This window comes from Paroedura picta, chromosome 5 (genome assembly GCF_049243985.1).
Source record: "Paroedura picta isolate Pp20150507F chromosome 5, Ppicta_v3.0, whole genome shotgun sequence".
NCBI lineage: Eukaryota > Metazoa > Chordata > Lepidosauria > Squamata > Gekkonidae > Paroedura > Paroedura picta.
In genome coordinates this window covers 108,529,608-108,542,744 of record NC_135373.1, presented here as the reverse complement: position 1 = coordinate 108,542,744, position 13,137 = coordinate 108,529,608, and the positions used below count along the sequence as shown (strand labels likewise).

General features: G+C 48.6%; 1 protein-coding gene across 1 annotated transcript; it reads left to right on the top strand.

The window, feature by feature from the left end:
- Window positions 1-749: 749 nt before the first annotated feature.
- LOC143838474 (uncharacterized) lies at window positions 750-4,603 on the top strand. The gene is made up of 4 exons (XM_077339811.1): window positions 750-2,810; window positions 3,367-3,450; window positions 3,630-3,713; window positions 3,993-4,603. Exons 1-4 carry the CDS (start codon window positions 2,189-2,191, stop codon window positions 4,532-4,534), a joined length of 1,332 nt encoding a protein of 443 aa, XP_077195926.1. The 5' UTR covers window positions 750-2,188; the 3' UTR covers window positions 4,535-4,603.
- Window positions 4,604-13,137: the final 8,534 nt, after the last annotated feature.

The following is a 13,137-nucleotide window of genomic DNA, read 5'->3' as shown; positions in this document are numbered from 1 at the left end:
GGTGTCTGATCAATGGGAGTCTGGCCTAAGGGGAGCCTGATGTTTGGGAAGCTGACCTCAGCTGAGGATGCAGACAGTGAAGGAAGATCAGTTTGCGTTGGAATAGAGACTATAGTAAGCAGACAGGTGTGAATGGAAGTATCTTGAAATTTTGGGATCCCATTTTGGTGTAGTGGTTAGGAGTGTGGACTTCTAATCTGGCAAGCTGGGTTTGATTCCCTGCTCCCCCACATGCAGCCAGCTGGGTGACCTTGGGCTCGCCACAGCACTGATAAAACTGTTCTGACCGGGCAGTGATATCAGGGCTCTCTCAGCCTCACCCACCTCACAGGGAAGGAATGGGAAGGCGACTGTAAGCCGCTTTGAGCGTCCTTCGGGTAGGGAAAAGCGGCATATAAGAACCAACTTCTTCTTCTTCTTCTTCTTCTCTGGGGAGTACAGGATCTGTACCCTCAAAGAGGGATCCCAGTTGCGCTGTACTTGTATTTGTAAGCAGTAAGCAAATATTACAAGAATGCCATAAACCTCCAGACCCCTCTCCTCCAAAGCATAACAACATGCATAATAAGACCACTTGGAAGTTCTGGTTCTTTCAGGAAGTAGGGAGTGAATACATACAAATGCTCCTAAGAGCCTTGCTCTTCAGAGCCCTGTTTTACTTGGACATGCCAATTATGTGTAATGGAAATGTGCACAACAAGTGGATGGTCACCATTTTGTATGAATAAGGTGATAGAGAACATTTTTAAAAATACACGTTCAGCTTCAGTATGAGCCAATGCCTTCATTTAAAATCCAGTTTTCAGTTTGCGTGTATCAAAACTGAGGGGCATTTCCCACGGCTTAAAAATAGCACAATGGTTGCTGATTGAAAACGCTACTAATTTGCCATAACGCACGACGTCGTTAACGATCTGCAACAATCCTGAAACCGACCCGCCAAAAGCGCTTCGTTGTAGCGCTTTTAGGGGAATCCAGAAAACTGGATTCACCCTCCGGATAGCGATACACTCCTGCAACCAATCTGCAACAGTAGCGCTAAAGACCTGTGCGTTACCATTGTTGCGGGTTCTTCAAAGTCCCTCCTCCCGAGCCTGTCCTCGAAACTTCCGGCGAACTGTTCGCCATTTTTTTTTTCTCCGAGCGAGCGGGGATCTACGAGGCAACGGGACAGCGACTGGCTTTCAAGCACGATCACTTTAGGAAATTCTGCCCGGACACCACAAGAGTTTTTCACAAGCACAGTGGCACACACCGTCACGTTCCCTAAATTTGGCCAAAGCTTAAAACCCCGTCTACCATCGGCCAGTCCTAGCGGAGTCAACGTACAGGGAGCATTTTAAAAAATTCTCCTCTGAGCGTGCCAACGAACATTCGCCGCTCGCAGTCTCCTGCTTAGCTTAGAGGGGTTCAATAGACATGATTCGTGGTGATATCATGAGGGGCGGCTTATGTGTAGTGGGTCTTTGTGTGGTTCCCGGTGCGTGCTTGTGCTTGGGTGCGGACAACCCCTTCCATTGGCGGCTAGACCTCCGGCAAGCGGAGTTGCCGTCCCCCGTTCATTTTAAAAAATTTTCCTCTGAGCGTGCCAACGAACGGTCGCCGCTCGCAGTCTCCTGCTTAGCTTAGAGGGGTTCAATAGACATGATTCGTGGTGATATCATGAGGGGCGGCTTATGTGTAGTGGGTCTTTGTGTGGTTCCCGGTGCGTGCTTGTGCTTGGGTGCGGACAACCCCTTCCATTGGCAGCTATACCTCCGGCAAGCGGAGTCGCCGTCCCCCGTTCATTTTAAAAAACATTCCTCTGAGCGTGCCAACGAACGTACGCCAGTAACATGTCATGTTTGGTTGATTTATGCTGTGGCTGGTGAATATTATTGGGGAACTGCCGAGTACTGCCGCACTTGCTCTCGGTTGAACACCGGCATGCGTTTGTGTAATGGCGGACATTTTCCTAAAATGGCTCCCGCTGCATGTTCAAACTGCTCTTCTCTCGTGTAAACGAATCAGCGCATGCGTTAAGTCAAACAACAAGGGCGCCAATCTGGCCATTAGGAGCAGATCCTGTTCCCGCGCGAGGAGTTTTGAACGTGACATGTGACCTAATGTGGCCAATGCGCGTGTCCCCTACTGCCCTCTACCAATCAGGAGCCGGCTAGTCCCTTTGTCTTTGTGTGCGGGAAGGTATATGATCCGTTGCACCCTGCACCTTCCACCACCATTTTGCTCAGCTACCAGCGAAAGCAACATGGAATCGTCTTCTCAAGCCTCGTCCGTCCCTGCAACCGGCCGTGGCCCAACTTGGAGGGACGCGGAGATCAGGGACCTGATCGGGATTTTCTCGGAGGAGAAAATCCAGGACGCGTTCCAGTCCTCCCACAGGAATAGGGAGGTATTCGAACAAGTGGCCATTAAGATGCGCGCCCTGGGCCACAACAGGACCGGCCTTGAATGCCGGTCGAAGACCAAGACAATGAGGGCAGAGTATATGCGTGCCGTGAACCATAATAAGGGTTCCGGCAACGAGAAGGTTACCTGCCCCTACTTCGAGGAGCAGCGCCAGCTGTACGGAGACGGGGAAGGATCCGGCAGGCCGAAGCGCGTCGGCCGGAGCCTTAAGGTGGTTCGGAAGCCGGCTGCCCCGGTCGAGGAACCACCCGCTGAGGAGGATCCCGGCGAGGGCACCTCGTCCAGCTTTCGCCCTCCACCCCCCGTCCAGCAACGAGCCGCGGAATCGGTAACGCTGGACCTCATCGCCATCGTTCCTGGGGAGCCAGAGGAGGCTCCTGAGCAAACGCCCCTTGCCTCCGGTAAGTGATTTTATTTTTATTTTATATTTCCTTTTGAGCAAATGTGTGTTCTGACGTTTGGCCATCGTTTTCTCGTCAGTTCGTTGCAACGCATAAGATGGTAGGCTGTGGAGTGCTTGCTGTGTTTACTATTTGAAACGGTTTTAATTTTATAATTTAATTTTAATTTTTAAAAGATTTTAAAAGATGGTAGGCTGTGGAGTGCTTGCTGTGTTTACTATTTGAAACGGTTTTAATTTTATAATTTAATTTTAATTTTTAAAAGATTTTAAAAGATGGTAGGCTGTGGAGTGCTTGCTGTGTTTACTATTTGAAACGGTTTTAATTTTATAATTTAATTTTAATTTTTAAAAGATTTTAAAAGATGGTTGGCTGTGGAGTGCTTGATGTGGTTAGTATTTGAAACGGTCATGTTTAACCAACAGCCCCAAAATATTTGCTGCATGCCTCGCCCATAGGCCTTCTGCAGTACTTTGGCTCACTACTTTGGGAGCTTGCTTTGTGGTTCATGGTGTATGCTTGCTCATTTTTCACTATTTTCTGCTCTTGTCCACAGAGACACAGTTGCCAGGGACGGGGCCCCTCGAGTCTCCAGCAGCACCTGACGTGGATAGTGATTCGGGGGCATCAACTAACATTGGTAAGTATTAGTTAAAATAGGGGGGGGGGCTGTTTTGACTGCTTTGTGCTTTTCTGTTTGTGCAGGGCAGCAGCACTGCTAAGAGAAAGAAGAGAGTCCCTCTGCGTTGCTGGTGTAGCCTTTGAAGCTGGCTTTGCCACCCTTTGGTCCTAGATCTGTTTTTTTTCCTTTTTTTGCAGATTTCATACCCGGAACACAGGAGGAGGAACAGCCTGGGTTGCTTGGACCTCCTGCACGGCGCAGGCGGATACAGATTCAAGATGGTGAGCGTGCATGACCTGTTCCTTTCGAGCCATAGCTGCAGGACAATGTCGCTAGGCACTAACCATGTGCTCCCTTTTAATTGTTGAGAGTCCTGCTGTGAAAGTAGGCAAAAGTAAAAGCACACCATGGGCAAACAAACAATAGCCATGTGCTCGCCGGGGATTGTTTAAATTCTTGGCAGGAAAACACGGGGACAAAAAAGAACACCATGTCCACCATGGTGTGTTTTGACTTTATTGATGTCACTAACAGTTTTGTTTCTCATTTTTTGCCAACAGAGGTTCTTTCAGATGAGGAGGAGGAACCACCCCTGGCTCCAGGCAGCCCACCACCTAGAGGTGCGCTCCCAGCAGAGGAGAGGCTTACGAGGGAACGCGGCAGGCTGAGGCGCGTCTCCGTCTTGACAAGCGTGGGAGAGAGGCTCCTTGAGCACTGCTATGAGGAGTCACGGCGTGCCGCTGCCGCTGACCAAGCCATGCTCACACTCATTGCCCAGGAGGGGAGAAAATTGAGGGCAGTCCTTAGAGAGACAAACCAAATCCTACGCGAAGGCGTGGAGGAGGTGCGACTGATAAGGAGACTCATGGAGAGGGCTGTAGTGGTCATGGAAAGGGCCTACCCTCCACAAATCGCCCCCGCCCCCCCACCACCACCCCCACCACCACCCACACCACCACCCCCACCACCACCCACACCAACACCACCACTTCCAGCACCCACCCCACCGACTCCCTCTCAGAATGCCTCCACCCAAACACGAAGGAGGACTATTCTCGGAAAGAGGAAAATAAAACCAGCAGACAAGTACTCCCCCTCCTAGTTTTGCCCACTTTTTCTATTTCATGTTATCTGTGTTTTGTTGTTTGTTGAATAAAGTTTATATTTTTGACTCTGTCTCTGTGTACCCTACTGTAGAATCTGCAAGGCCGAAAGCGGCCTCTCTAGTGATTGTCTATATTGTGGTACTGCTGTGTGGGTTGGAGGTTGGAGGGGTGTTAGTTCAAGGAGTTTTAGGAGTGTGGTGTGGGGTTAAATATGTGCGAGTTTAAGAAGTCACACTGGAGTCTTGTTATAAAATTTGCAATAACATTTTATTTTAAAAAACATTTTAACAGGGGAAAAACATTAGGGAATGAAACTTGGAGCCCCACCAGCACCACCACCCCCCACCCCCCTGGAAAACCTATTTTTTTTAACTAAACTATACATTTAACAGGGGAAAAACATTAGGGAATGAAACTTGGAGCCCCCCCCCCAACCCCTACCCCAAAACACAAACAGGAAACAAAACTCAGGTCCCACTGCTCCCCTGCCCAGCCCCTTCCATCTCCCTCACTCTCCTGCTCAACCTTCCCACGGACCCCCGGACTTTGCGGCGGAAGAGGTCCTCATCCTCCTTCTTCTTAACTGTGTGGGGAGGGAGAAAAAGTACACATTAGTGCCACACATATTTTCAAATTTCTTTAGTTTACATGCATACACTTTTAAGTGGCCTTAGCCACAGTGTGAGAAGAGTTGGGCAGTGGGGAACATAACCTACGTTCTTCCGCCTCCCTCTGTTGCCTTTGCTGCTCAATCTCCCCTTTCAGCTCTGCCACTTGAGCCTCCAGGGAAGTAACTCTGGCCTCCATCGCACGCAGCCTTGCCTCCACAGTTTCAGCTATAGAAATCAAACAAAGAATTTAATAACACTTCAAATGGGAGCATCACAGCAGGCTCCCATATGGCTCCATGGGGGTACACACACATGGGTCTCCCGCACAGGCATAAAACTCTCACCTGCAGCCTGTCCCGAGGTGGAAGGTCCCTCTTCCTCCCCCTCCTCACGCTCAGGTGCTGTTGCCAGCTTGGATGGTGATTGTGTGGCTGGGCAAAGAAAAAGACAAATCATAATTAAAAGCACACAAAACAGAGATGAAACACAGCTGGTGGACACACCACAGTTAGAGTCTAAGCGCATAACCAAAGTGGTTCTACAGTACTGGCTGGCTAAGTCTGAGGGGGTTGACAGCATCTAAATACTTTCTCGAATTTCATTGGGGACAGTAGGGGAAAGAGGCAGCTAGTCATTCCATGCATGTTTAAGGGTAAAACACAACGAGGGCAGCACTCACCCATATGCCTCCTCATGTCCAGGGGGGGCTTCCCAGCCTTCTCCCATATTTTTACCATCTGGTCGTGGAAGACCGTCCTCCCACTTGGCTGCGGGATCCCCCCCCACTGTTCCAGACTGTTTAGGAAGTCCAGCTTAAGGCGCTTGAATTTTGTCCGGACCTGCTCCCAGGTCCGGACGTAGCCCCTTTCCCTCAGCTTTGAAGCCAACACCAGGTAAGCACCCTTGGTGTGGCAGTGGGTGCTGGCCATAAGGCGGCCAACACTTTTCGATTGGAGCACAAGCTCCAGAAGTGCCTCAGCCTCGGCGCGCTGCCAGAAGGAGCCCTTCCGTGGCTTCGGCATCTTCGGAATGACGGTTAGGGAACGAACGTGCGTTGCTCCGATAGACCACCCCGTTTTTTAAATGTATCAAAGCTGCCCACCAATAAAATTATTCATTGGAACATAAGTGGATTGATCCTCCGGTTTGACAGGGGTCGCCAATACTTCCTGGCTACCCGCCTCCCCGAACTTTCCCCATTCAGCGCTTCCGTATTGTGTTTGTCAATTTCAGTTGGGAGTTAGCATTTAGGGCTGTCAAAGTGCTTTTGGACCAGAGAATCCCCGTTTTTTTGCTGGCAAAGTACACAAACCGCACAAGACAAGGTTAAACAAATAACACAAAACTTTATTCACCAACAAGAGAGTGGGAAAAACAATTAAACACGCCTCCTGTTTCTGTAGATGTGGGTGGCTATGGCGTCCCGAACCTTGCACCCCTCTGCATAGATTCTTCTTCTCCTTGCTTCAGGGATGTCTTGTGTGTCCTCAAGGACAACAGGATCAGGTTCATCCACAGGGAAGGGGATGTTATGTCCCTTGTCCTCGCATATGTTGTGCAAAATGACACACGCGATGATCAGCGGAGTCACATTGTCTATATGCACGTGTAGTCGGGACATCAGGCAACGGAACCGGGACTTCAAACGTCCAAAGGCACGCTCCACTACATTCCTTGCCCGGGAGTGAGTGAGGTTGTAGTGGCTATGCACGTCTGTCCTTGGCCGCTTGTAGGGAGTCATGAGCCAGCGTCGTATTGGGTAGGCTCCGTCCCCGAGCACCAACGGCGGCACACGCACGCCCTCAATGGTGGCGGTGGGGTTTCCTGGAACAAAGACCCCTTCGTCCATGGCTTTCCTGAGGTTGGATTCCCTGAAAACAAGGGCATCATGCCTCCTGCCACTCCACTCCACCTCGGCATCGATAAACCGGCCGGAGAAGTCCACTGTTCCTTGCAGGAGAACAGAGCAAAAGTCCTTCCTGTTCCCGTACTCTTTTATGCTTCCCCCGGGGGCACGGATAGGGATGTGGCTTCCATCGACGGCCGCAAAACAATGCGGGAATCCAAGCCTGGCAAACCCGTCCATACTCTGGAATAAGGGAAAGAAAAGAATATAAGCCATTGCATGTCAGCGTGGGGTGTATCGCGTCTTCGTTGCTGACCTGTCAAACAAGAAAAAAAATTTAAAGGGCAAAGGGGATAGAATGACACTCACCGCTCCAAGCCGGTCTCCGAGGCACACGACTTTGCTGAACAATTCCGCCTCCATGGCGAGGCAGAACTCCTTAAGGATATCGCCAACCGTAGTGACTCCGAGTCCGAATTGCTGGGCTACTGTCCGGAAGTACTGAGGGGTGGCCAAGTACCACAATGCGGCAGCCACCCTTTTTTCAACTGGAACGGGGCGCCGCATGCCAGTGACTTGCCTCTCCATGCGTCCACGTAGAGCCTCCACGAGTTCAAAAAATGTCCCCCTCGACATCCTGAAGTTGGCAATCCAGTGGTCATCATCCCAGCGAGTCCACACAAAATTCTCCCACCAGTCAGAGGATCGTTCGTCCACCCAGAACTGTCTGGGGAACCGGACCTCTGCCAGTGCTTGCCAGCGTTTCTTGGCCGCCATGGTTACCCTTACAGAACGTCTTCTGCTGCTGGTCAGCGTTCCGGGCACCCGTTCTCGGTACTCCGCGATAGCAGACGTCCGACGCGACAAGGCGGTATTCATGCGCTGGAGCACCGCGAGCATGTAAGCCAGCAATTGAAAAATAAGCCTCTCCATTGCAACGTTGACCTGTGCTGCGGGCAGTAGGCTACGCAAACAAAAGAGTGAGGCCGACCGCGTGTCTGCCCAGGTGCATATAAGCAGGTAACCTGTGGGCGTGTACTGTGGGCGGGGATTAACCAATCAAACATGTCAATGCATCTGGTTCCTAGAAAACAATAGAAAACACGTTCCAAGGGCGCCAATGATCGGACGATAACGCGTTGCTACGGGGTTTCCTGGGTTTTTTTAAAAAAAAGGGGACCCCGACAAGTTCGGCTTTAGGGTCGAGGTCAAAGGTGTGCCTGCAGTTTGATTGACGGGCACGGGAGGCCAGAAGCGCTAAAAAGGGACCTCCTTTGTAGCGATAAGACGGAGAACCGGAAGCCTGTGGGTTACGAAAGTGGCGAGAAGTGAAAGTGCCAAATTCCGCAAAAACCGCAGCTGTGCGTTACGGGCACGGCTAGTTACATTTCGCTACTTGAAGTAGCGCTTTCACAAACGGCAACCAAATAGCAACTTTGAGCTCTGTGCGAAATGGCCCTGAAAAATCCACACATTCTAGTATTCACACAAAATGACTCCAGTGCATATGAGAAGGATCATGGATAGCACATTCTCACGTTATGTGTGGTTAGTGCACTGAAACTGAACATATGGGCAGGGCTTTGGTGAAGTCGTATAAAGGGCAAGAGGTTAATTTTAGTCTTTGCTGACTAAGTATGTAGTATTAAGTTCTTTATTAAGCAGTAGTTTAATAAACAGTAGTTATAGAGATCAAGCTGTGCTCTCAAGGAAACATGCACGGATCTCTCTCTTTGACTTGTGCAAAACCTGCCCATCTAGCTTCTGAGTTTCTGAGCTGACTGGGGTTCACAAGTCATTCAAAAAGTTTTCTCTGCCACTTCAAATAAGCACATATGCCTTTTAGCAAAAAATCATAAATACCTGGAGCTCAAAATTTGGAGAGCTGAAGGTTATGACCGTTGGGGCCCAAAACCTGTTGGATATTAAGGATTGGTAAAGTCTTAATATCCTTAAAGTTAGCAGAGTGCCTTGATGAGGCAAGTGACACAGAGTGCTTGTGGAGTGAAAATAACAAACAAAGAAACACACATTCACAAACATGGTACTTAACTAATATTGTTATTTTAACGATGGCTGAGCCCAGGAAGCCTGAACTGAAGGCAGGACTCATTCCCTTGAGAACAGACAACTTCCACAACAGGCGTGGGCACTTTTTCATGGTCCTCACAGCAGAAAATTTGCTGGACATTAGAATCATAGGGTTGGAAGGGGCCATACAGGCCATCTAGTCCAACCCCCTGCTCAACGCAGGATCAGCCCTAAGCATCCTAAAGCATCCAAGAAAAGTGTGTATCCAGCCTTTGCTTGAAGACTGCCAGTGAGGGGGAGTTCACCACCTCCTTAGGCAGCCTATTCCACTGCTGAACTACTCTGTGAAATTTTTTTTCCTGATATCTAGCCTTTATCGTTGTACTTGAAGTTTAAACCCATTACTGCGCGTCCTTTCCTCTGCAGCCAGCAGAAACAGCATCCTGCCCTCCTCCAAGTGACAACCTTTCAAATACTTAAAGAGGGCTATCATGTCCCCTCTCAACCTCCTTTTCTACAGGCTGAACCTTCCCAAGTCCCTCAACCTATCTTCATAGGGCTTGGTCCCTTGGCCCCAGATCATCCTCGTCGCTCTCCTCTGTACCATTTCAACCCTTTCAAGCATTGTTGAGAACCCTCTGCTTGCCGTTCCTAGCCCTCAAGCTACAGAGTATGAGAAGAGGAATTATACAAAGTGGCGAACCACTTTATTGACCTCCACAGTGAGTACGGCTCGTTTTCCTGATTTATTGAATTTAAAGTCAGCCCACAACATGTTAAAGTTTCTGGAATCACAATTGTGCAAGAGAGGCTGGGCATATCCTTCTGGAATGATGAAGAAATTGCACGCAGTGGAATATGAGGAAGGAGAATCATTTGAAGAGCATAGGTTAACTATGAAATCATACTTTCATGAACTTGCTGCTTGTAATCAGCCATATGCGGAAGCAGCACAGATGAATGTTTTGCTGGCATCCATCCCCGACTCGTTTAACCCCACGATAGGCCACAATATCGCAATTTGCATGGCAATAAACGAGATGCCATGGAACCAGAGGTGGCTGGGAAGGTCACGTGACAGAAACTGACCAGGTATCGAGTGTCAATAGAGCTGCGCATTCCGGCCACAAGAGGCAGCAAAGAACAACTCCAGGCCAGTTGGGAAGCACAAGAAAAGTCACTGAATCCAGCAGAGAAACGCAAGTGCAGAGAGACAGACAGGTCAGATGCTACTTTTGTGGTCAGCTTGGACATAAGACTTTTCAATGCAGCCAGAAAAGTAAAGTGATGAACTCTAACCGTGAGGAAAAGTCTCACAAAGCTTACTCTGTCAGTTTGGAACAAACAAACAATAAATATATATTGGACTCGGGATGCACTGATCACATTTCAAATACAGCTGAATTCTTTTATAAACTGTTTGATATTCCTGAGACACCTGTTTTTATTGGAAATAGACTTTGTCTTAATGCAAGCAAGGAAGGACATGCAATTTTGCACAAAGAGGCACAAACTAGACACTAGAGCTCAGAAAGGCATTATGGTAGGCTATGGAGCTCAGTCTAAAGCCTATAGAATTCTTGATCCTGTCACAAGACAGGTAACCATCTTGAGATCAGTCCACTTCAAGGAAGGCCAGTGACCTCAAGCTTCAGAGGAGGTGGCTATCGAAGCAGGAGACCTGATGGTGTACCCAGATGACAGCTATACCACAGATGACAGCTATAGTGCAGAAGGAGAAACTGTGAATCCTGACCAGATGCAGCCTGATGCAGAGGACTCCAGACATGCAGCTGAGATGCCTGCAGATGTTCCAGATGTCGCACCAGTGATAGAGGGGGATCCCAGTCCAGCAGAGGGAGTTTCCAGTGTTACGCAGGATGCAGAAGAGGCCTTGGACAAGACACCAGAGATGCCCACCGAGATCCAACCCAACACAGAAACCCAGCTGAGACGATCCCAACGTACTAAGAAGAACATCCCACCAGACAGACTGTCCTACCTTGCAAAAATGGCAGAACTGACTACACCACATCTGACTACACTACACTACAGGAGCGCAGAAATGGAAGGCAGCAGCTCTAGATGAAATACCCTCACTTCAAGAAAATAATACATGGACACTTGCAGAACCACCTCCAGGAAGAAAAGCCATCGGTTGTAAATGGGTCTCTAAGCTGAAACATGATGCAGAAGGTGAGATCCAGAGCTACAAAGCTAGGCTTGTTGCTCAAGGATACTCACAGAAATATGGTGTGGACTTTGATGAAACTTTTGCTCCAGTTGTCAAACATACCACTGTAAGGACACTTTTAAGTGCTGCAGCTTGCAAGAATATGCATGCTGATCATCTAGACATCAAGACGGCTTTCTTGCATGGCAATCTGAAATAAACAATTTACATGCAACAGCCTCCAGATTTCATGGACAGAGACAAGGCAGATCTTGTTTGCCTGGAACATGAAAATTAATGACTTATTACTACAAGCAAACTTCACAAGAAGTGAAGCTGATGCATGCTTGTATACAAAGTCCAAAATGGGAAATGGACTTATATGCTAATTTACGTAGATGATTTAATTTTGGCTTATGAGGATCCAGATGACAGCAAGCAGACTATGCATCATCTGAGCAAAGAAGTGGAAATAACTATACATATGTGCAGTAGTGATTTTTATGTTTCAATAAAAAACAGCCTCTCAAGGGCCCATTATGCACGGAGTGGAAAGTCCACATTCGGGGTGGAATGGCAGCAGCTAAAATCACCAATTATGCATGCTGCAGGCGGCAACCATGCGCAGAGTCAACGTATGCCGCCGAAAAAGCCATGTTAGCGAGATGCGGAAGAAAGTGGAGCTTCCCGGGACCAGGGTGCAACCAGAAGTGGCTCCACAGTATCCGTGTGCATAATCGGATACTCTGGGTTTTGCCGCCGTTGTGTTCCGTCCCGTGCGTAATTGGTTTGCTTCGCTTTTTCCTCCTCCTCGTCCTCTATGCCACCGTTTCAGCGGCTGTGCATAATAGGCCAAGGAGAAGGGAGTCGGAGTTGACTGGACCAGCTCTTTGTACGTGTGCATAATTCCAACATCTGGCACCTGAACGCGGGGCCTGACAACATTTGACTCACCTCACCTGGCAAGACGTATCCTTGCATCTTCCAAGGATCCCAGGTGAGTATAGGGAATCACCTATCCACAGCACAAACCAAGCATTAAAAAGATCTTTTATTTTTGCCACATAAAGCAGGACACCATGGCATGTCTTCTGCAGTTGAACAACTTATCAAGGAGATAAACCAACAATGCCCATGGTATCCCGAAGAAGAGACCCTACATGTGACTGATTGGGATTAAATAGGGGCAAAACTACATAAAGACCCACCAGCACCAGTAGAGTTGCTGCATACATGGCATCTCTGCCGCGAAGCTGTTTTAAAAATCAGCAATCCCTTGCTGAATCTTCCTGGTACTGTAAATGCATCAGCGCATTGCTCTCCACTACCATCCGTGCTTCCCAGTGTTTCCATGCCTTCCCTACCTTCTCCATTAGTAGAGGTTGTCAAAACAACAACTCCATTTAAGAAATGGTGGCTAGGGCAGCAGCAAGCTCTGACCCAGGGGGCATAGAATGTGTTCTTCCCATGCTTGCAGTTTTCCTGGTTATGCAAAACCAACAGGAACAACGTGTCCATGAGAGCCTCCCTTCTGGAGTCTACAAAGAATTAAAGCCAAGTGCATTAGATAATGGTTTGCATAGAACTTTCACAAGACGGTTCCTGGATGGTCTCCAAGGGGCAGGGAATATGGTGCCCTCAGACTGATAAAGGCTCTTATTTCCCCAGCTCCAATATGTTCTTTTTCTACATGAATGGAAGGATGCTGCAGCTACTCAGGCAATGGAAAATCTAAACAATAATGTGGCCGTGAGCTTAGACAAGTTTGTATCCCACCACTAATCAATAAATTGCTCTCTCCCAAAGGAGTCATTGGACCAAATCAGACTAATTGACAGGATGTGTGGCATAAGCTCTCTGAAGCTGAGGCTCCTGTAGGGTCCTTTGCCAACATTAGACAAAAAGCAGAAGAAGATTACATGACTTTTGTTGATAAGT

Coding starts and splice junctions, on each gene's coding strand:
- LOC143838474 (XM_077339811.1), top strand. CDS start 2,189: ATGATCCGTTGCACCCTGCACCTTCCACCACCATTTTGCTCAGCTACC. Junction 2,811..3,366: donor GCAAACGCCCCTTGCCTCCG/GTAAGTGATTTT, acceptor TCTTGTCCACAG/AGACACAGTTGCCAGGGACG. Junction 3,451..3,629: donor GGGGGCATCAACTAACATTG/GTAAGTATTAGT, acceptor CTTTTTTTGCAG/ATTTCATACCCGGAACACAG.